This window comes from Salvia miltiorrhiza, chromosome 1 (genome assembly GCF_028751815.1).
Source record: "Salvia miltiorrhiza cultivar Shanhuang (shh) chromosome 1, IMPLAD_Smil_shh, whole genome shotgun sequence".
Classification (NCBI taxonomy): Eukaryota; Viridiplantae; Streptophyta; class Magnoliopsida; order Lamiales; family Lamiaceae; genus Salvia; species Salvia miltiorrhiza.
In genome coordinates, this window is record NC_080387.1 from 54,227,018 (window position 1) to 54,251,951 (window position 24,934).

Genomic DNA, 24,934 nt, shown 5'->3' on the forward strand with positions numbered 1-24,934 from the left:
GCCGAAAATTGACACATGGACATATTATTAACATGTGGAATTAAAAAAAAAAAAAAAACCAAAATTCTCCCAACTCCATCATCTTCTTCCCCTTCCTCCCTCCCTCCCCCCACCCTCTGCCAGCCTCTCTGCCGCCTGCGACGGCGCCCGCCACCCCCCTCCTCACCTCGGCTCAGCGGCGACGTGGTGGCTATTTCGCTGGAGGGGAGCCAAGGCAAACGCGCGGCGGCGGCGGCGAACCTAGGCGTCAACCTCACCAAGTTTCGTCAGCCCTTCCCACCACCACCACCACCAAATTCCGTCAGTCCTTCCCACCATCAAATCCGCCATTTTTCGCCCCATTTCCGAGGAAGAGAGCTTCACCCAATTCCCCTTCCGCCATTTCCTTCCAGACCTTGAATCTTCCCCATATCTAAACCCTTAAATCCGAAGCCCTAAATCCCCAAATCCGGTCTCCACCCTCGTCTCACACACCTCTCATTCTCAGGTAACGTCTTCCGCCGCCGCTGGAGTTCCGGTGGGGAGCAGCCGCCTCCCTCTCTACTGATTTTCACAAATTGACAGCGAAGTATCCTTCGCCTATGAACTACCCTTTCGCCTGCTATGCTACTAAAAAATATCGTTCGTGAACGGAGCTCGCGAGAGAGGTGAACGGACGAAAGGGGTGGCGTCCTCGGCCGGGCACGTCTTCGTCGGCATGTGGTGGAAGCGGCAGGTGGGGGGAGAAGGAGAAAGGGGGAAGAAGACGATGGGGTGGGAGGGGGGATTTTGTTTTTATTTATTTATTTATTTTATTTTTTTATTCCACGTGTTAATAATATGTCCATGTGTCAATTTCCGGCTGCCACCTTGTCAATTCCGGCTGCCACGGTGTAATTTTCGGCGCCGGCGTAAGAAAAAACCGGTGACAGGAGAAAAACGAGACAAAATAAAAGGTTATGTATTTAGGGGCCACACCTTCGAAAATGGGAGCAAAAACCAATTCCGAGTAAACGTTATGGATTTACAAGCAATTACCCCTAATTTAAACTATCTTGGTATAGAAAATCACATACATAACGTTTTTTTTCCACCCCTAAAAACTCGAGGAAGGAAATAACAGGCTTTGAACACTAAACCTCACAAGTAGGCCGATAATCCAAAATAATAAAAAATTTATGTTTTTGTGAGATGAAGTGAGTATTACTCGTTCATTTTAATTCAATAGGTAAGAAGACTTGAACATGAATATTAAAAAATAAATAATTTATAATAAAATAGGATAGATAAAATAACTTTAATAAGTCACAAGGCTTAGACACAGATATTAAGAAATATATACTTTCTTCGTCCCGTTAATAATGACACGTTTTCCTTTTTGGCTTGTCCCGCTATTGATGACACGTTTCCTATTTTGGAAAAAATAAGGGAGTGATTAATGTTAATTAAAAGCCTAATTAAAGCCTAATTAAAACAACTTTAAAACCTACGTACCCTCACTATACCTCTCTCCCTCTCTCTCCCAATTACTCTCTCTTTCTCACCCTCGCCGCCCTCACCCTCCTCCACGGCGACGGCGCGGCGACTCTGCGTCCACCCACCCTCCTCCGCTGCCTCCACCATGTCTCAGGTAACCCCATTCTTTCTCTCTATTTCGAGATCTATTTCTCCCTGCCCTCTTTCTGCTCTCCCTTTATCTCTTGTTTGCGGTGACCACTGCGAGCCGCGGCGGCGCATGCAGCACCGGCATACGCTGTCGCCTTTGCTCCCTCTTTCTTCCTCGCTCACTCCGCCTCCATGTCCGTCTCAGATCTGTCTCTCATTTTATCTTACTCTCTATCTTACACAGCGTCGTCGGAGTGCGCTGCCCATACCGACTTCACCACCTCCTAGCGTTCGTAGCAACGACGACGATGGAGTGCTCCACAGACTCCAGCGACTTCACAAACTTCACACCCCTATCTGTAAAATAATCGAGTCCTAGATCCCCAATTTTTGCACTCGATTTCAGGTGACGATAGCCCCGCCCCTGCCTCTCTCTCTCTCTCTTTCACTCCCTCATCATGCCGGATGGATAGCAGCTAGTGAATATGGTTCTTGAATTTCGATTTTTAGTTTTGGAATTTGTTGATTTTTTGTTATAAAAATTGTTGGAATTTTTAGTTTTGAGAAATTTGAATTTTCCAGATTATGTTGCTGTGATCTTGTTGCAGAAGAAAGAAAAGTCGAAAATGTTGCCAAATCTTGTTTCAGATTTTTTGAAATTTTTGGCTGTGACCTTATTGGTTGTGATCTTACTGCGATCTTCTTAATTTTTGGCTGTGATCTTGCTGCGATCTTCTTAATTTTGTTCTATGAATCTCTAATTTTTGCTCAGTCATTGAATGTGAATTTGAAGCTATTCAGATTATTGAATTAAAATTGTACGTATAAAGTCTTGATAAAATAGAAACAATTAATTATCCCTTAATCTCTGTGCCGAAAAGAAACGTGCCATTATTAGCGGGACGAAGGGAGTAGTTTATAATAAAAATAAAATAGATAAAACAATTTTTTTGATGGTATATATATTTATCCAAAAAGTAAGAGAGAAAATAAAAAAAGATAATTATGTTTGTGAGGTACAATGACATTTAATGTAAATAATGAGTCATGTGTGGATGTTTGTTATGCCTTGTCTATCCATTTAAAGATGCGACCTATTGAAATGAGATGTCCAAATGAGAAAACATGATTTATTGAATTAAGATAAAGGAGCATTTATCTAAGCTAGATAATATTGTGAATAATATTATTTATTATTATTGTACATTACTTATTCATATATATATATATATATATATATATATATATATATATATATATACTCCCTCCGTCCCTGAAATAGCTTCCTCCTTGGGGACGGCACGGGTTTAAAGAAAAAATTGTAAAATGTATTGATAGTGGAGAAAAAATGTTATAATTATTGTTGAAAGTTGTGAAAATATGTTATAATTACTATTGGGAGTGGTGAAAAGTGAAAAGTAAGAATAAATAAATGTTATTAGTTCCAAAAATAGAAAGAAAGAAAGAGGAAGTTATTTGGGGGACGTCCCAAAAAGGAAAAAGAGGAAGTTATTTCAGGGATGGAGAGAGTATGATGGAACAGAAAATTCAGAGAGAAGAGAAAAGAAGAAGAGAAAACGGTGTTCTATATTTCTGTAACCGTAATTTTTTTATTTTTTTATTTTAAGATGGAGTTCGAAATGAAAGACTTGGGTAAAATCAAGTTTTTTCTCGGCCTGCAGATTGAGCATCTTCTTGAAGGAATTTTTGTACACGAGTCAACTTATGTGAGTAAGATCTTAGAGAAATTCTGGATAAATCACATCCACTTAGCACAACTATGGTTGTCCGATCACTAGAAGTGGATAAGGACCTATTTAGACCTAAAGAAGATGATGAAGATATTTTAGGACCAGAAGTTCCTTATTTGAGTACTGCAATTGGAGCATTATTTTATCTCGCAAATTGCACAAGGCCTGACATAGCATTTGAGGTTAACTTGCTAGCAAGATTAAGTGCTTCTCCTATACGAAGACATTGAAATAGTATTAAACACATACTTCGTTATCTTCAAGGTACAAAAGATCTTGGTTTGTTCTATCCAAGAAACCGACATTGGTAGGCTATGCGGATGCTTGTTATTTATATGATCCCTATAATGCTAAATCTCATACTGGTTATGTTTTCATCTGTGGTGGTACAACTATTTTTTGGAGGTGAATTCATTATGAAGGTGTGTTTTTTGTTGTACTCTTTTTCCTTACTAAGTTTTTCCGATTGGATTTTTTTAGTTAAAGTTTTTAATGAGGCAACAAATGCAACACAAATTTATACATATCACGTGTACTCTTTTCTTGGACTGTTTTTTCCCACAGAGTTTTTCAGCGAGAGAGGCATAAACATAATCAAGTAATATCTAAGGGGGAGTATTGTAAATAATATTATTTATTATTATTGTACATTACTTATTCATATATATATATATATAGGGGTTGGCTACCGTGAGAACACATCTTAAAATAAGAAATAAGAACAATTTTCAATGTATGAATTTTATGTAGACTACGTATGAATTCGCTATATAAATATATGAATTGTGAAAAATAAGTTTTTGATACCTTTGTGATTCGAACTCATGACCATAAATCCATCCAACAAGGTTACAAATCAACCGTAGATCTTGATCATCCAACAAGGTTACAAATCAACCGTAGATCTTGATGATCTAAGGGTTCAAAATGATTCTTACAACAAATAAACAATTAATTCATTTTTTTATATTTATTTATCTTAATTTTGTTAAGCACATCATTTCTAAGTATAGTTACCAAACACGCCCTATAGCAGGAAAAAAAAAAGACGTGCAACGTTAATTCATACTTTCATTTTTTTTCCTAGGGAAACTACTTTGGTATTTATTTATTTATTTATTTATTTTTTATAAATGAACCCATTTATGATTCATGGGCTTTATAAATATAATGCTATGATTTCTATTTTTCTTTTAGAAAAATTATTTCCTTTTTATTTTTCGTTTTCATGCTACATAAAAATGATAGTCGCGCTCCTAACTCCTATGATTAATTTAATCGAAAACGAATTAACGACAATATTACTGAATGTTATGCAGTTCGAAGAGCATTGTATGTGGATCCAAAATAGCCCTATAGAGATAAGTACATTTGGTGGAATTTATTATACAATTGGATGATTATTCCTTTGAATTCTATTAATGTATACCAAGTAGTAGCTTGTTAATTAAATTCCTAAAATAATAAAAATACAATTTGGGATTTTCGTTGTAGATTTTACTTTTATTGGGCTTGGAGCTTCCATAAAGCCAAGCTTTTGGGTTTCTGGCCCATATAAAATTTTGTAAGCCCAATTAGCCCAATAGTCACGGGATAGCTCGATCAACTAAAATTATACTACTCCTATTTTATCAAAGCTCGAGCTTGATTCAAGTATTTTAATTTGAGCTTGGTCTTTTTTCATGGTAAATTCCTCGAGCTTTGATTAGCTTGATCACCACTTAAAATTTAGAAATAACTTTATAACGTAACGGATCGTGGTAATTCTCAAAAAAAAAAAAAAACTTAGAGGATCGTGAAAATGTATTTTCACGTTATGATAAAGAAAATATAAGTTGTGAAAATGTTGTTTTCTGATGTGACGAAGACAATATAGGTGAGATTCGAATTGTTAAACTTTTTTTTACGTAGAAACTTGTTGATTAAACTGTTTGTTTATATATATAAAAAAATGAAAATATGATTTTACATACATATTTTTTAGTTACGAGAAGTGATGTATATTACGCCAACGGTATAGCAAACTGGCGCCAAGGCTTATCTGTTATTATAACTGGATGTGCAGAACTTTGTGTGTGTGTGTGTGTGTGAGAGAGAGAGAGAGAGAGAGAGAGAGTTAGAGAGAGGCGAAAGCAACATTCGCAGCCATGTCCCATTCTCTCTCATCCTTCGCATTCTCTCTCTACAAACACAAGCCGTTCAATCCGGAATTGCTGTCGAGATCCGGTGGATTTCTTGTTCGAGCTTCGTCATCAGCTGCTCCGGGTATCGATTTTTCCACCCTCGAATCCGCCATTGCTAAGGTTCCTTTTCTTCTATGTTGCTTTTTGGTAACACACACTAATACAAATTGTGTATGAATGTTCACGAGCTTGTTAATTGTTGGACTGTCCAATTTGAAATGCCTTGATTTATTCTTTGTTAAATTGATTGCTATTCCTTGAATCCAAACAAACATTGCCTTTACAGTTAAGTTTAAGTGATAAGTGTTAACATTAACGGAATTCAAACCTAATTAGATTGAAATTAATAATTGAAAAACTGATAAAAAGAATATGGACCTCATTGAGTACCTTATCTAAAATGACAATTAAAAGATGAAATCAAAATCTGTAAATAAATAGTCTTACAGAATTTTATTCTAAGAGTTTCCTATTAGATTGTAAAGGCAGATTTCAAGGATTAAGGAATGTGGTCTGTGATACTCTTCCTTACAGTTACAGAACAAGATTGAAAGACTTGAAAGATCAATTTGTGTTTGTGTATATGTGTGAGAGTGTACATATATGGTTTCTTGAATATTTCTTAGTATAATGGTGTGGTACACTGCAGAAAGATAGTGATGGAGTGAGAGAGGCACTTGATCAGTTGAGGGAAATTGGATGGGCCAAAAAATGGAGTTCTCAACCATATATATCGCGTCGTACAGTGAGTTTCTAAAACCACTCTCAGTATTGATAATATGCACATCATTGACAAGAGTTTATATATAATGCTAGCGACTAAACATTTCCGTTACAGACATCTCTCCGAGAGCTGACAACTTTAGGTCTGAAGAACGCGGAGGAGCTTGCTATACCTAGCACCAGAAACGACGTAAGCTCAATGGAACTTGGTGTCTTGTTCTGTTTCTTGCAGTATGACCATTTTATTTGGTTTCTGTCTCAAAGCTTGGAATGAACTTTTTATTTGTATGTTGAGTTGATTTTGTTCAGTGATGCAGGCAGCTTTTCTCTTTACTGTGGTTGGCTCAACTGGATTTTTGGGTATTCTTGCAGGCCAGCTTCCTGGGGTAGCTTCTGCTAACCTTCCTAAATATACAAATGATAACTTAGTTCATTTGTTTGTTTGTTTTTGTTTCTCGCGTGTGACATGATCTGCCAATCATATGCATTTTGTAGCTCACATGATAAATCTTTGAATCATAACTTGAGGTTGTTGATATTTTTTATATGTAACCAACTCCCTTGTTTCCTAGGATTGGGGCTTCTTTGTGCCATACTTGGTCGGGAGCATTTCCTTGGTAGTTCTCGCTATAGGGAGCATCTCCCCGGGGTAAGTAGTCGAACATCTTGCCATTTCACAGGAATCTAGAGATCATTGATTATATAACTGTCAAGTGAAGAAGCTTGCTAGAAGTTTTGCTCGTCTAAACTTTCATCTTCTTCGTGTTCTAGAGATACTTGAATTTACCTATAACAAAATGTATGTAGGCTGCTTCAGGCTGCAATCGGAGGATTTTCTTCATTCTTCCCAGATTACAAGGAGAGGATTGCTAGACATGAAGCAGCTCATTTCTTAGGTAACAAACACACAGAGACATTAACAGCATTTCACATTTATGAATTTAGCTGTGCCTCAACTCTTGTTGTGGCTTCATCCTTAAGACGACTTTTCATGTATGTAGTTGCATACTTACTCGGCCTTCCCATCCTCGGATATTCACTGGACATCGGAAAAGAGAATGTCAATCTCATCGATGAGAGGCTTGAGAAGCTTATTTACAGTGGACAGCTCGATGCCAAGGAACTAGACAGGTATCAATTAACCTATTCTTGCACACTCCATTTCTGATGTCTCATTGCATGAAATCTAATCTAAACTTTGCTTCACTCCTCTAAAGGTTGGCAGTCGTAGCAATGGCTGGACTGGCTGCAGAAGGTCTACAATACGACAAAGTGGTTGGACAGTCAGCCGATCTTTTCACCCTGCAGGTTTGATACCTCAAAAATGCACGAAAATTAGACACAAACAAATCACACTACGCCAAAATCTAGCTAACTCATTTTCAAATTGCAATCTTCTTCTTCTTTCAGCGTTTTCTGTTTTTTTCTGGCAAACTTCTTTTTTAGAATTCAAATACACGAACTTAGTGCTAGTATGATCTTTTCCACGAAATTCATTTTCCCCCCTCCCCAAACTGATACTAATGTGCCTGCCGGAGCTGCCAACGTGCCTAAATTGGCTGATGGTCAAAACGATACAACTCTTACTTCTTCTAAAGCTTGTCGTTTTAAATGAAAAATGTAAGTGCAATTGTTTCAATTTTCATGAAAAACGACGTTGTTTTCTACTTAAGGATACAACGTCGTTTTTTCTTAGCCCATATTGTTAACAGGCGTATGACAATAATATACCACGTAGAAGCAAGGTTAGATTCAATTTGATCGGAATCGCTTGACATGGGAAAGTTTAGAGGAACACTAAGTTTGTATATTTAAAAAAAATCGCGAGAAAAATCCAAACACTTTGAAAGTTTGTGTATTTACACACATATAACCCCTTATTTTTGGCAGAGGTTTATAAACAGGTCTAAGCCACAGCTGAGCAAAGATCAGCAGCAGAACCTGACGCGATGGGCGGTAATTTCGCTTCTTCATTACATTTTCATGGCATATACAATAATTTCTTCTTGAGTTTTACTTGAATCGATATGCATATATATATATATATATATGCAGGTTTTGTTTGCTGCATCTTTGATAAAGAACAATGGAGCTATGCATGAAGCTCTGATGGCAGCGATGTCGAACAAGGCAACAGTTGTTGAATGCATAGAAGCAATTGAGAAGGCTGAGTGAGTGAATACAGCTATGATTTTTTTATCGCACGAAAAAATAGTGTTTGTATGTAAATATCATATGATATCCAACTACAGTTTTGTCGGATCTCGAGTGTTTGACCCGACCCTGTTTCGTGTATTCTCTTTGGTAGTCGAAAATGTCGATGAAATCGAATCTTGTAGGGAAATTCGTGATATCTCAAAATGACAAAATCTTTGTTTACAGAGGCAAATGTTGCCGTCCATTTCTTCAAGGTACAAAGATATGCTGTCAATTGATATATAGATTCCGTACAATAGAATATGTCTCTTTCGTTATGACTCAACACAGCTCGAAAGGTCGGGTAAAGTGCGGATGAGATTCGGAGTTTCATAATTTCGTGTGTGTCATTGCATTGTATTATACTTCATTCTTCCCATCTCATTTGACCTAATTAATTTTATTTTCTGGCGTTCTACCTGACTTGGTCTATTTCATTTTTAAGTAATAAATTTTCACTATAATAAATATGAGAATTAGGCCAAGTGAGATGAGACGGAGGGAGTATCAATTATTTTGATATTAATGTTTTTTATAAAAATAAATATTGTTATAATATTACTAAACTTATATATATTTTTTAAAATGTAATTACCCAGAAAAGGAAAAACGCACTTACACTCTAACTCTCTAGATGACTCGAACCCCTGACCTAATGGTTGGAGGAGAAGCGTCTTACCAACAAACTGCGCTTCATCGTCAATATTACTAAACTTTTATATTAAAAAATGGAAGTTAAAAAATTTACATGCTCTAATTTTGGATTTATAAGCTATGTAATGAATTATTAAGTTTATATCAAAAAATTGAAGTTAAAGAATTTACATGCTCTAATTTTATTAAGAAGCTATGTAATAAATTATTAATTAATCAAAGTAATTATATACCATAATTGATGGAATAAATCCTAGTTGATAGTTATAAAATTAAAATAAAGCATATAAAATTGGTATTGAAGAAAAAATAAGAAAAAAAAATTGAACATAATATGGAAAATTTGGTACACTAGATCTTAATTCTTAAGTGGGAAAAATTTATGCGAGCCGATCTCGCATATTAAAATCTTTTAAATATGATAATTATTTTTAATTCGTGCAACGTTTTTATGGTATTAATACTTGACCAAATAATGATTCACAATATATAGGGCCCAACTAAAAAAACAAAATTAAAATAAAATAAATAAGATTAGATTATATATAAAAATAAATATTATTAGCAAAAATAATTTGAAAAAATGGTGAAATTCGTGTGATCATGGAGTACTTGTTGAAGTACGTACGTACGTACGTACGGACATGCTGTTTCTGGTTTTTGCGAATTCCAAGAGTCATATTTAAAGAATATAGAGTCATTGAGACACTTTTATTTTCAGTATTTTTGGGTTGGGTTTACTCGAATATACTTTTAATTGGATATCAACAAAATAAGATAAACATTGGCAGCTTGCACAACTTTTTCGATCTGTTTTTTTTACTTTTGTAGTTGCATCGTAGCATCAAATATAGGGGGATCGATGTGAGGATATCTCAGAAAAATAAATCAAATATATATACTCCAATATTGTTTCATCTGCGTGTTGTATCCAGCAAAATATAGGTAGTAGTATCACTGTATCAGGTTATATTGTTCGATATTTTTTATTTTTTTGATGTTGACTGCGGATATAGAATTTGATACTCTCAAGTTGTCTTCAATCAATATTACATATATACATACATGTGTTTTAATTAGAGGATTTGTTCGTCCGCGGGTTAGTTGATACTGAAAATTTCTAGTCCACTCTTTTTGTGTAGTACTGTGATTGTGAAATTAAATAATGTGAAAGTAATAAATTCATGATATAAAATGTATTGTGTCTCATGTCATATATATCCTAGGGTTAATTACATGTAATATTACAAACTTTGTCCGAAATTCATTTTCTCCACAGTCTTTAAAAATTTCTTTTTTTATCAAATACTTTGATATTTGTTCAATTTCTCTATAATTTTTTTTTCGATGACCGAAAAAATAACATAGCAGTGACGTGGATTTAATTTTACACGTAACACTGGCGTTGAATATATATGAATTTTAAATTACACATGTAATATTAAATCATAATAAAAAAAAACTCAAATTTCTTTTAATTTCTCATCTTTATCGGGTAAAAGGAAATCAAAGATTGCTTTTGGCGCTAGAAAAAAACGATTTCTTTCCTTTCCACCACCTCTGTCGAAGGGTTCCTCTCGAAACCAGTGTGGTAGTCTTTGTGTCGAGGTCTTCCAAATCAGTGGCGCCGATTGCTGGCATTGATTAATTGTTTCGTGTTTCAAATCTTCCAAACCAACGCGTCAATTGTTGGCGTCGGTGCTTCGCCCATTGGTGGCGCTGATTGCTGAAATGAGGGTTTTAATGTTTAAACTGAGACACATCGTTTAATTTATCAGAATGGCGTGTGCTGGCGAGCCAAATCAGCGCCACGTCGATTTCGATTTGAGGGTAAAAAAATCGTGACGAAATTGAACAAATGTCATAGTATTTGATAAAAAATGAAATTTTTAAAGATCGTGGGGAAAATGAATTTCGGACAAAGTTCGTTATATTATATGCAATTAATCCTATATTCTATGTCAAGGTAGGTGCAATACTAGGCAAAATAAAAAATAAAAGCACTTTATATAACACTTAATATTTTGAATTAATGAACAATGATCAATTTTTATAATAAAATTTGATTTGAACCTCATTTATCCCTAGATCATAGGCGATTGCACTCCTAAAGGCCGGCCCTGTTGATATGTATACCACTTCTACTTATTTTATATATACACAAAAAGAAATACATTTTCGTGATTTTAATTAAATATATTATTATATTGTAATTTATTAGTAGCGGGAAGCATGAAATGTAACATAAAAATATAATAAAAGCATCAAATTATATGAAGTGGACATAATTTGCTATATCAAAATACTCCATTCTATCTTCTGTATATTGAATTGACTCTGACCGTTGTGCCTATTTACTATTTTGCTTGTCATTCTTAGTATGCAATTTGAAATAATTAGAGATAAAAATATTATTCTCAAATAGCTAGATCGAAGGTCTTGTTCAAAATTAAGGACACGTATGGTATGTCATAAAAGAAAAGGGATAAAATATTCCAAAGAATATCAAAAAGGAAATTTTATCCCATGTGATATCTAGAAACAATTCCAGTAGTGAATGCAACTTTATCACATATAAAGATCAAAGCTAAAAATCGCAGCATATTTTGATGAAATCTCTGGATTAGACGTCAACTTTTTAATTAACCTTTATCCTTCCTCTATATATAGCAATCTCATGAACACCAAATGTAACTCAAGTTGGAATCAAACTTTACATACATAAGAAGAAGAAAAAAATCTCAAAATGAATACCATTATGAAGTTAGCAGGTGAAAATCCGGTGGTGATATTCAGCAAAAACGATTGTTGCATGTCGCATGCAATCGACACACTGATACGTGGGTACGGAGCGAACCCTAGGGTTTATGAGCTCGACCAGCTAGCAGAAGGAGAGCAGATGGAGAAGGATTTGATGGCATTATTGGGGTGCAACCCTAGCGTGCCGGCCGTCTTCATAAACAAGGACTTTGTGGGTGGCTCCAACGAGATCATAAGCCTCAATATTAGAGGCAAGCTCAAACCCTTGCTCATCAAGGCCAATGCTATTTGGGTATAGCTACATGCAAATTAAGATCTACTTTAATTAATAACTTATGTTGTTAGATTTATAATTAAGCTACAACTTTTTTATTTTCTTCTTTTCTTTTTGGCCTATAGTTATTAGAATTAATTATGAGAAGTATATATAGGTCAAATTTTGAGCATGTTTGTGATGTTATAGAGTCAGTAAGTGAGGCCCTTCTTCTCCATTTAACATGAGAAGATGTGATATATATATATCCTTTATTCACACACATGTAGTAATATATAAGTGAAATATATATATCTGATCATGAGCAATGTTTCAAGTGCAATACCTTCTGCAACATGTTGATCAGAAGAAAGCTAAGCCCAAAACATAGGTCCAGCAGGCCCACTAAAGTAGCCCAAAACTAAAAAGTCTTCATCTAAAAGATTATCTTGAAAATATTCATTTTTTTAAAAAAAAATGGTTATTTTCTAAAATAAAATTAAGAAGTGTCTCCTATTTTTTTTAGAATTACAAGAGGTATCTAATATATACTCCCTCCGTCCCATAATAAGTGGCCACATTTCCTTTTTCGTCTGTCCCACTATAAGTGGCTGCTTTCTAAAAATAACAAAAGTTTACTTTAATTAAGTCAATAATTACTCACTAATTTGGTCAACAATTGTAGGCCACTTTCTAAAAATACCAAAATTACTTTAATTAAGTCAACAATTACTCACTAATTTGGTCAACAATTGTAGGCCACATTCTATTAAAACATATAACACTCAATTTCTTAATCTCCGTGCCGAAAAGAATGTGACCACTTATTATGGGACGGAGGGAGTAATAAAATAATCAACTCGCACGCAGGCGAGACTTCTACACCACACAAAGGTAGGAAAACAACCGCACGCAGATGAAATCACTACCCACACAAGAGTAGGAAGAAGTATCTCCTATTTTACCATTAAATTATGTAAGGACCACGCAATATATACTTTGTTGGTTATTCTATTTACTTTAAGGCAGTTGTGATTGAGGTATAAAATATGGCACTGCGGAGAAATCAATTATACAATTAATATTTTCAGGACTCGTTTTGGTGTATATGATTAGGGTGTATAATATAATTATGATATCCTAATATCTTGTTTGGTAGAAAGCACACGGTCCTTAATTTATAAATTCAAAAGCCCGATAAAATAGTACTAATTTATGTAATTATACATACCACCTCTGAGGCAATATACGTAATACCAATTTTAAATATAACAAATATTAATTTATTATTGACTAAATTATCCTAATATTAATTAAAATCAACTCTAACATGTCATTATTTTCTCATTATAATTATCGTTCCCGCAATATCATTCTCCCGTCGTATTTTTCTTGTTCTTCTTTTTGCTGTTGCCTTGCTCCTGCAATTCATCTTAAAGGTTTATCTTTTTCGTTTCAATCTTCCCGACAATAAATATATCTGTTATTGCTTTGATGATGGCATGATTAATTTGTCTTATTTTCCCGCAACATGGATATTATCTCAATTTTTATTTTATTTTTTATTTTAAATTTATTTTTTTGTTTCCAGAACTTTTTTTGCTACTTTAATCAATTGATCTAAGCAAGATTCTTCTTTAGTCATGGGATCCTAGCTACTAATTACTCCCTCTGTCCCATTATTGAAGACACACTTTCCTTATTGAGGTGTCTCAATAATAAAGACACACTTCCAAATAAGGAAAGAATTAGGCTTTAATATACACTAGTTAATTTCACTTTAATTAAAGTATAAATAAGACAAAAAAAAACCCTAAATCAATTTTCTACACTCGGCCTCTCTCTCCCAGAATCGACACCCTCTCTCTCTCTCGGCTCTCTCGCCGCCGGCGCCGCCCTGACCGCAACACCTCCCGACGAAGGCCGGCGGTATCCATCCCCATCTCGCCCTCTCTCTCTCTCTCCTTCTCTCTCTCTCTCTCTCTCTCTCGCCCGACGAAGACGTCGCTTCAGTGGTGCAGCCGCCGCCTGCTTCTTCTGCTCCGGCCGAACAGCCGTCACCCACCCCCCTGTTCGGTCGTCACCCACCCCCCTCTCTTCTCCTTTCGACTGCACAACAGCGGTGGCTTCGCTTCCTCCGACGGAATCGTTTGCCTCCTCTCCTTCGTTCTCTCCCTCCTCGCCGGTGGACTAGGGTTTGCACGGCGGCGGATCTGGGGGCTAGGGTTTGCAGGTGCGGCAGAGCTATGAAGAGAAAGAGCAGCAGCGAAAGGAAAGGGGTTCGATTTTTGGCCGAAGGATCTGTGACTGTGAGTGTGTGTTTTGAGCGAAAGAGATAGATTAGTGGGAAAGGGGTTCAATTTTGGGTGGCGTAGCAGAGGGAAGAAGAAGAGTTGTGGTCGGCGATGATGGGCGGCGGCGATTCTGCCGAGAGAATCTCTGACTTTTGAAATAGGCGTGCATTTAATTTTCTGGGTTTGATTTTTCGGCGGCATAGCAGAGGGAATCGGCGACGGTGGTCGGCGGTGGTGATCAGAGAAGATGAGAGAGAGTTGAAAGTTAATAAAGCCTTATCAATTCCTTAATCAAATACACTAATGATGCTAAACTACCTTACCTTAAACTCCGTGCCCAAATGAAGTGTGTCTTCATTATTGGGACGGAGGGAGTAATTTTGAAACATCAAATGAAGGATTAATGACCTATATATATATATGGACGGATTCAGGAAAATAATTGATCAGGATCGGAGCTAAAATTAGAAAATTCTAAAAATAATAATAATAGTAATAAACACTTAGATAAAAAGGATTAAAACTACTTAATTAATTATAGAGCATATAACCACTCCACGCATGCAATAATTGCAACACTTTCTAACTGCAATTTTAATATCATACATGCATGCATTGCCAATGAGGCCTAGCTCAAGTGGTAAAGTTAGGGCATTCAAAAACTCTCATTTGTAAGAAGTCTTGAATTCAATCCCGCTTCTCGCCTTTCATTTGTGAGAAGTCTTTGATTCAAAAATAAATATCCAAAACTTTAAAATGCTGCTGTATGCATTTCTACTTAATTAAATAATTATACCATAATACACACCAAATAGTCTTATTTTTACAAGGTTGTCGTTAATCCTCCTCCCACATATTTTTCTACAAACTAAATATTTACAACTAGTATATAATTTTTCTATTATTATTTTATTACATTTGTACACTATAACACAATGTGTACCTAAAGAGTTTTACTATAGTGAAACATGAAAAATAACATGACATAAATCATCACTCAAATTTCATCGGACCAATCATCGAAGTTGGAATCATAAAATAAACCATCGATGATATTATCAATGAGCGAGTCGATGAAGGTGTTAGCGCCGACGGTGAAGATCCGGCCCACTCTATTACGGTTGCTTGAAAACCACGCGAAGACGGCGGCGCTGGCCACCGCCGCCGCGCAAACGCCGCCGGCTTCCTCAATCCCTACCAAATCCATCTTCCTCAACACTGAATTCCCTGTCACAATCTCCACTCCTACTGTTGCTGCAAATACAACCTTGAAAAAGAAAAAGGAAAAGAAAGAATCTACAAATTAACAAGATTCCGTTGAATCTAACATCGGACAAAGTTTTCAATAGTACTAGTATATTTAATTATCAGTTTCTAAACAAATGCAGATTTTGAATTGACTGTTGACCATTGTTAGTGGGTCTTTGCCTTATATATCTACAGTATATGTTTTGACGCGAGTATAATATTCGGAACAAATCAAAATTAGACTTTTTTTTTTACTTATCAAAATTAGACTTAAAAATTTATAAATCAAAGTTTGAATCGAGGGGTTAATTCATCTACAAATACTATAATTATACCTAAAGTTCGATTTTTCACTATTATTATTATTATTACTATTATTATTTTATTCAAAAATACATGAATTTTTAACTTTTAGAGATTTAACTCAAACTAAAATTTCGATTCCACTTAATCCCACCTGGCAATATAGTAGTCAAAACTTTGTAACTAGATCTGATCGATTTCGACATCTCAAAACTTCTAATCAGAAATTATCTCTTCGTCACAACTGATCTCTCTCTCTCGGACGAACAGATGAGTTCCGACATGCAGTACTCAAATCTTTAAACATAAAAATAAGTAAACTAGAGAGAATTTATATATATTGAGAAATTAAAAGAGTTATTACCATGGCAAGACGACCAGACATGGTCTCAAAATCATGGCTTTTCTTGGAACTCTCCACATAATCCGACAGAACCTCGAAGAAGCGCGACACTTGATCCTCTCCGCCGCCGGCCCTGATCACGCCGCCGCGATCTCCGCCGTACGACCGCAGAGTGCAGACTCTCGGTTGCAGCACGATCTTGGCGCCGCCTCCCTCCGCCGTCTCCGGCACCTTCAGCCTCTGGGGCTCCGGCGGCGCCGGTTTCTCGGGGCCGAGGCGACATAAGAGCGGCCGCGGTCCAGCGAGGGCCATTGAGAAATTGAGAATCTTGGATAAGATTCAGGTAGTGAGTGTGTGTGTTAGAAGAAGAATATAATGGTGAATGAAGAGTCCACGTCGAAGGAAAGATGAGGCGGCAGCGGACTGACGTGGCGCTTTACTTCGCCGTTAACGTTGTTGTCGCCTTCTTATAATTAGTAATTTATTTTGTCTGAATCCACCCTATTTAGTTATGCATATCCATAACTTATTAAGCGCCCCACATGAAATTTGGAAGTGGTCATCTACCTTTTTCAGACTTGACGCATTCTCACATACCTACCTTCTAAATAAATTTGACTACTCATTTAGTGATTGCATGAAAACGTTTTATCTCCCCTTCACCCATCCAACGAGCACTCATATTTTTACTTAGCTTTAGTTTGTTTAGCAAATAAGTATTTCTTTTTGATAAATGTGTCCTACGCAATTTCAGATCGGATCCCCTGTTCTCAATATCGTGTTTCACTCCATGTCCCAGCCTAATATTACGTCGTTTTGTAACTTTTTTTCTTCAGAAGTGCACCCCTTTTAATTCTACGAAATATGTTGATAATCAATTAATAATCCAACTCATCAATATTGGGCTGGGACCAGGGCCGGCCCTGACATTCCGGGGGCCCTGGGCAAAAAGGAAAAAAAGGGCCCCTATAATATTAACTATAAAATGCAATAAACTAGAAAACAATGATGAAATAATTACAAAAATAGCTTAGATCTTCTAGCATTTTGAGAAGCAAAATCATCAATAATTTCTTCAAGATCAAGCTTTTCTAATACCTCATGTTCAATGCACAAAATCGCTAATCCATTCAACCTTTCTTGAGACATAGTAGAACGTAAATATGATTTTATCAATTTTAATTTTGAAAAACTTCTTTCTGCTGAAGCTACAGTAACTGGTATAGTCAACAATATTCTATATGCAATAGAAACATTAGGAAAGCAATCTGAAACTTTAACAAATTCAAGAACCTCACCAAGCGACTTTGTTTCAGACAGTGGCGGATCCAGGGGGGGCTTCAGCCCCCTCCCAATTTTTGAGTTTTTTTTTTTTTAAATTATAGAGATATATATATTTATTATTTTGTTTTATATCTATATATATGTGTATATAAATAAAAAAATACAAGAAAAAATATAGTAATACATTATATATAGTATCCAACTATCCAATTAATTGCTCAACACATTGAGTTGTTACATTTATAGTATTATTTTTTATCATTTTTTCTTTCTTAGTTAATTTTTAATGTTAAATTTGAGTCAATTCTAAAGGTAAAAGTAAAATTACTAATTACTAACAATGAAAATTAGTTTATTTGTTTAGAAGATGAAACAATTTTTTTTTAAGAAAAATGAATAAAAGTACGTTTTTATATGCTTTCAATCTACTTGATGTTGAATTAATTGAATTGCGAACAATTATCTTATTATATTAAGTGATTGTTGAAAAAATGTATGAAATGAAGTGTACGGAATGCTCAAAAAAATTTGCTTCGGGGGCTCCCGCCCCCGAACCCCCGTGTAAATATTTTCTAGCACCGTAGTCCAATAGATTCAGCCCCCCCTAACATTGAATCCTGGATCCACCCCTGGTTTCAGATGGTAAACACATTTGTAGCACTTGCAATTCAGAATATAAATTTTCAGCATCAATGTCAAATTTATCATTATGTTTCAGGGCATCTTGAAGCTTAACACAACACTTATGCAATTTATCACTATCCCATAAAGATAACATCTTATGAGGAAACAAAAATATCTTCAAAAATTGTCAATTGTTCAAATCTAGTCTTTAAAGATAAAATAGCAATATCCACTATAATAAGAAAATAATTGATCCTAACACTACAAGAAACTGCGCCTTTAACGACCGAAATTTTCGGTCGTTAATTTTGCGGCCTTAACGACCGATTTACGACCGATTTTATTTTTTATTTTTTTTATTTTTTAACGACCGAAAATTCGGTCGTTAATTATTATTTTAATATTTTAATATTTAATTTTTCTTAACGACCGAATTTTCGGTCGTAAAAATTATTTTTTTTATTTTAATTATTTTTTTAATTTTAACGACCGAAAATTCGGTCGTTAATATATTTTTTTTTTATTTTTTTTATTAAAAAATATATTTTTTTAAAAAATAATTTTTTTTTCGAAAAAAAAAATTAATTTTTAACGACCGAATTATTCGGTCGTTAATATTATTTTTTTATATTTTTTTAATTTTTAATTTTTTAAATATTTTTTTAATTATTTTTTTAAAGACCGAATTTTTCGGTCGTTAAAATTATTTTTATTTATTTTTTATTTATTTTAATTTATTTATTTATTTATTTTATTTATTAACGACCGAATAATCGGTCGTTAATATTATTTTTCAAATTTTAAAAATTTTTAAAGTTCATTTATATTTTTATTAATTTTTATTTTTCGATTATATATAAATATTTAATTATTTTTTATTAATTTTCTATTTAATTATTATTTTCAAATTATAGAGATTATTTTTAATTATTTAATTATTATTTTTCGATTATTATTTAATTATTATTTTCTATAGAAATAATTAATTATTTAATTATTATTTTTCGATTATTATTTTATTTTTATTTTTCTATTTCTATTTATTTATTTTTAATTAATTTTCTATTTAATATTATTTTTAATTATTTTACAAATTTAATTATTTTATTAATTTTCAAATAATAATAAATTATTAGATTTATTATAATAAATTATTAGACTTATTAGATTTTCTGAATTATTGTTGTATACGATTATTATTTTTCATACTCATATTTTCTTTTCTTTATTTAATTACGATAATATTAATTTTTTATTATTTTTAATTCGATCGTATATTTATCGTAAATGTTTAATGATATTTTATATTATCTCGACATATTATAAGGTTATGAATGATTAATGATATTTTATATTGAATTAGAGTTTAAATGAATTAATAGGTACTATATATATCAATAATACGAGTGTTCTGTACTGGTGACTACTCGAAAGGAACTCCAAGGTTAAGCGTGCTTGACTTAGAGCACAAGTAAGATGGGTGACCTACTGGGAAGTTCGTCAAATGGTATGCAATTAAGGTCAAAATACATTAGAAATACACTAAAAATACTTGTGGGATACAAAGAGATTTAAAAAAATATATATATTTTTTTCGAAAAAAAAAATATTTTTTTTTATTTATTTTTAACGACCGAAAATTCGGTCGTTAAAAATAAAATTTCGGTCGTTAATTAAAAAAAATTAAAAAAAATAATTTTTTTTATTTATATTATTTATTTTTTTTCTCTTTTTAACGACCGAAATTTCGGTCGTTAAAAATAAAAAATCGGTCGTTAAATTTAACGACCGAAAAAACGGTCGTTAAAACTCGGGCGACGATGCAAACAACGACCGAAAAAAACGGTCGTTAAATCGGTCGTTAATAATATTAACGACCGATTTTTGGGTTTTAACGACCGAAATTTCGGTCGTTAGAGCCGCATTTTCTTGTAGTGTAAAAGACTCCTCATCAGATAATGGAATCTCTTCTTGACAACTTTCATCAAATTGTTTCTTCCTACGAATAATACGTTTTGGTGGAAAAATAGGATCAATTTCCATCTTAGATGCAAGCTCCTTAGCTAATGTCAAGGCAGATTGAAAACCATCCTTTCTATATTTTTCAAAATAAGAAATCAAACATTTCAAGATAACTATTGCAACATCAATTTGCATATCTTTAGATTGTAGTTTTTTACTAATCAAATTTCTATATGCAAAGCAACAATAACAATTAACAATTTCACACAACTCCAAACAATTTTATGCACAACAATTTCAAAATCAAATTAAGCAATTAAACTAAAACTTGGAACAACACACCTATAATTAAATTATGCCCTTCTGTCGTGGAAGTTAGAACCGCCGTGAGAGTCACTGAGAGAGCGTATTTCTTTTTCCTACCGTTAGACTTAGTATTTACTAACTTAGTGAAATAAAAAAAAAATCTAGTTGGTGCTGCACACTTTTTCCTACCGTTAGTAACTTAGCACAATATTTTTTTTTTCTAATTGCTGGGCTGCACAGCTGCACTGTTATGGGCTTAGTAAATTTTTTTTTTTACTAGGGTATTAATACTTGGGCCCAATATTTTGGGGCCCAGGGCAATTGCCCCACTAAAAACAAAGCAGGGCCGACCCTGGCTGGGACATGGAGTGGGTGTGGGACACGATATTGAGGACAAGGGATCCGATTTGACGCAACTCACTCACAATAAAAAATGATAGATCTTATTCTCCCCTCACACACAATTAATTACTTAAAGTCCGCTTTATCTCCAAATAAATACTCATTTGATGAACAAATGAAATGTTTTATCATTGAAAATGAAATATAGTAATTGAATTATATTTTGCCTACAAGATAGTGTGTCGGACATCGACGGCATTACCGACGGGAAGGAGTCCGTTGTTAACCGCCGACGGAATCTCCAACGATGTCACGACGAAAAACACATCTACGATTCACCATCGCTCTTGACGATGGCATTACTGACGGACAACGGCGCATAAGATTCCCGATGAGAACGGCGTCAACCCGTGGTCGCCAAAGACTTTTTCGTCGTCATCAAAGTCGGTGTTTTAGCGACGGAAACAAATTTTCACCGGCAACTGTTTTAACGACAGTTTTGGTGACGATCGGCATCGGTATTTCGTCGGTGATTATATTTAGCAACATAAGAATGGAAGATACCGACGAAATTTTCCCGTTGGTATCGACCCAATTTGTTGCAGTGTTTGTCGTTGGAGCTGTCCATCATCTGTTTCTTTTCTACCGCTTACTATTTTCTTTGTTATGCTTTGTGAAGCGTGCATAATTTTGAATTGAAAAACGAAGCATTTGATACGTTGGAACAGCCCCTAACTTACCCCGGGGCTTAATGTAATGTGACTTTTTCTTTAGAGACATTTTCTAATATATCTGGATGCATGCACGCTAACTGTTAAAAATTAATAAATTCTTATTATTAACAAATAATGATTGTTGATTGATATAAAACTTATTGGATTTTATTAAAGAAAATGGAACAAGTTTTTGTCATATCAGAGCCCATATATAGTGCATATATACACATATCATGTACAGATAATATAGAAAATTTTATAAACTTTAAAAATAGTGCATATATAAATAATTTAATTATATACACATATATATCATGTACAAATAATATAGAAAATTTTATATACTTTACAAATAATATTTAATTTCATCTTCTACTCACAGTCATAGAATATATGCACGGAACAAGGGAGATAATGTATATGTAAAGTTTGAATCAATTGAAATTCCAAACAAATAACGAGGAAATAAAAAAAAAATAGTTGAACTCTTATTAAAATAGTTGGGCACTTCGGAAATAAACTTTGAACTTTTATTGATATAAGAGAATTTTACAATCCTATTTTTCATCAAAAGTTTGCCCTCCAAAGGAAAGGAAAATCAAAGAACAAAAAAGGGAAAAGATACCATTATAATTAAAGAATATAATTAGCTCTAGGTAGAAATAACAAACTAATTAAACATTCGATCTCAAGATTAATCATTCATCCACTAATCAAATTGATCAATGATCCCAATTTGTTAACAAGTTCTTCTTCTCCTTTTTCTTCGATAAAATACGAGACTAAAACACGCTCATCCCAGCCTGACAAAGAAAATACTAAGCTCGGGGCCGGTGTTCCCGTCGGGGCTGACCATGTAGAGCGTCTCGGAGTCGTGGGAGCCGACAACGCGGTCGAAGTGGGCCCGCATGTAGGCCATCTCGCCGTCGGGGCCCTCGGACTCGGAGCGGCCCGGCAGCACCCCGGCGCCCATAGACACCGCTCGGAGCAGCTCCATGACCTGCAGGTCGTCCTCGCTCGCCTCCCGCTTGACGGCGTAGCCGCTCTTCTTGCCGTTGCAGAACATGGTCCATAGCGGCTCGTCGAGCAGCTCCTCCGCCGCCTTCTCCGGCCGCTTCTCGCACTCGAGGGCGATCCGGACCATGCCGACGCCCATCTCCCGCTGCAGCACGTGCGTCTGCATGGCCAGCTCCACCACCGCCGTCGGCAGCGTGCGGGGGTTCTCCTGGATGGAGAAGCTCACGCGCCCCTTGCGGTACCCGAAGAGCGTCCCCGTCACGCGGCTGCCGCCGGAGATGCGGATGTCGGGGAGGCCGCCGCCACCGGGGAGGGCCGGGAAGCGGCACGTGGGGGCGATGATCGGGAACGACCGGAACACGTTACGGAACACGCGGAGGACTCGCCCCGGCTTGTTCCTCTTCTTGCCGGAGGGCTGCAGGAGCGTCAGGGCGGCCAGCGGCGGAGGAGAAGGGGCGGACGGCGCGGCGGGGTCCTCCATGCATCACCAGATCAGCAATGAGATGGTGATGCCGACCGTGCCATGGGAGATTGATTAATTAATTGCTTCTTTTTAGATACGAGACAAAATCGAGGCGGCGGACGGCGGAGGATGGGAGGCGATATGGAAGATGTTGTGGTGGAGATTGAAAAAATGGGGGGGAGTTGGAAAATGAAAATGTGGATTTCGTTGTGCAATTCTGTTTTATGTTGAATTTGGACCATCAAAGATGTTTGATTCTAAATAGTGTATAAGTTATAATATATGCATATGAAATTTGTATTGTTTGCGTGGGATTATGAATCGACAACACGTGGTGTGTATGGTACGAGGATAGAAAATGAAATATAGTTTGTAAGGAAGGGAATGAACTAGATTTTGGGGAAGAAGTCACCCAATGTATTCGGATCAAGAAGCTATGGGGAGACTAGTATTATAATTATGATTCTATATAAATTAATCATCAATAAAATGCATGTATTTCATGGTTGAGGTTAATCACATTATAGTGGATGCCCCATTTTATTATGTATTTAAAGTAATATTAATTTAAATTTCAAATTATTTGCACATTATTAATTATATTTTGAAATATAATTATTAATTAGTGATTTTGTATCAATGGTATTGCGATTTTGTATCAATGGTATTTGTACATCCGATCCATTTTTTTAGCTCCAGATGCTGGCTAGGGGTGGCACGGTACGGTATACCTTATTAAATCGATCATACCTTATACCTTACCTTTACCTCCGGTATGGAGAAAATTCATACCTTTACCTTACATTTACCTACGGTATACCTTAGTTCGGTATACCTTAAGTACGGTATGGAGAATATACAAAACCTTTACCGTACCTTTATTTCGGTATACCTTACCGAATTTCGGTATACCGTACTTTCACGGTATACCGCACTTTAACGGTATACCAAAATAATCGGTATTATCAAAATCGAAAAAATTCAATTTGTATACCGTACTTTATATTCGCATACTTGTATGCATTCATGTAATATATAGTAAATTATATAAATGTGATAAGTTACATATAATTTATATGTTAGAAGTAATATTATTTATAATATAATACTAATATTATAGCTATGCTATTATATATGTAACTATTATAAGTTAGATGTATAATTTATTGTAAAATAATAATTTTAGTTATATATTATAACTATACTATAATATCAAAATAAATAATTTTATTTTATTGTATAACTTATACTATATACTATATTTTATTTGTTTTTGTATCATTTGATGATATTTATAAATTTATAAGTTATATAGTATATAGTACATAGTATATACTATATAGATGTTATAAGTTGTATGTAATCTAAGTTATAATATAATATCAATATTAATTATAGCTATGCTATTATATATATATATATATATATAGATGTTACACGTCAGATGTATAATTTATTGTAGAACAAAAATCTTAGCTATATAATATAGAATATTATATTATAACTGTACAATAATCTTAGTTATATAATATCGAATATTATATTATAACTGTGTTATGATATCAATATAAATAATTCAGTTATATAAAATTATATAACTTACATACTATATTATATTTTATTCACTTTTATATCATTTGATGATATTTATATTCGCATTGTATGCATTCATGTAATATATAGTAAATTATATAGATGTTATAAGTTACATGTAATTTATATGTTAGACATAATATTATTTATAATATAATACTAATATTATAACTATGCTATTATATATGTAACTAGGAGTATAAGTTAGATGTATAATCTATTGTAAAACAATAATTTTAGTTATATATTATAACTATACTATAATATCAAAATAAACAATTTTATTTTATTGTATGACTTATACTATATACTATATTTTATTTATTTTTGTATCA

General features: G+C 34.4%; 4 protein-coding genes across 4 annotated transcripts; 2 read left to right on the forward strand and 2 right to left on the reverse strand.

Annotated features, from left to right (window-relative positions):
- The first annotated feature begins 5,302 nt into the window (after positions 1–5,302).
- LOC130994184 (uncharacterized) lies at positions 5,303–8,630 on the forward strand. The gene is made up of 10 exons (XM_057919219.1): positions 5,303–5,638; positions 6,168–6,263; positions 6,357–6,431; positions 6,559–6,627; positions 6,814–6,890; positions 7,049–7,137; positions 7,243–7,372; positions 7,459–7,549; positions 8,132–8,197; positions 8,297–8,630. The coding sequence occupies exons 1-10, from the start codon at positions 5,483–5,485 to the stop codon at positions 8,414–8,416; spliced, it is 969 nt and encodes a 322-aa protein (XP_057775202.1). The 5' UTR covers positions 5,303–5,482; the 3' UTR covers positions 8,417–8,630.
- A 3,137-nt stretch (positions 8,631–11,767) lies between these two features.
- Positions 11,768–12,204, forward strand: LOC130994569 (monothiol glutaredoxin-S6-like). Its single transcript, XM_057919613.1, has one exon. The coding sequence runs from the start codon at positions 11,838–11,840 to the stop codon at positions 12,147–12,149; it is 312 nt and encodes a 103-aa protein (XP_057775596.1). The 5' UTR covers positions 11,768–11,837; the 3' UTR covers positions 12,150–12,204.
- A 2,944-nt stretch (positions 12,205–15,148) lies between these two features.
- Positions 15,149–16,707, reverse strand: LOC130994380 (stress enhanced protein 2, chloroplastic). Its single transcript, XM_057919427.1, has 2 exons — positions 16,314–16,707; positions 15,149–15,665 (listed from the first exon to the last, which is right to left on the reverse strand). Exons 1-2 carry the CDS (start codon positions 16,602–16,604, stop codon positions 15,396–15,398), a joined length of 561 nt encoding a protein of 186 aa, XP_057775410.1. The 5' UTR covers positions 16,605–16,707; the 3' UTR covers positions 15,149–15,395.
- Positions 16,708–22,034: 5,327 nt separating this feature from the next.
- LOC130994331 (protein MIZU-KUSSEI 1) lies at positions 22,035–23,254 on the reverse strand. Its single transcript, XM_057919381.1, has one exon. It carries the CDS (start codon positions 23,022–23,024, stop codon positions 22,320–22,322), a length of 705 nt encoding a protein of 234 aa, XP_057775364.1. The 5' UTR covers positions 23,025–23,254; the 3' UTR covers positions 22,035–22,319.
- Positions 23,255–24,934: the final 1,680 nt, after the last annotated feature.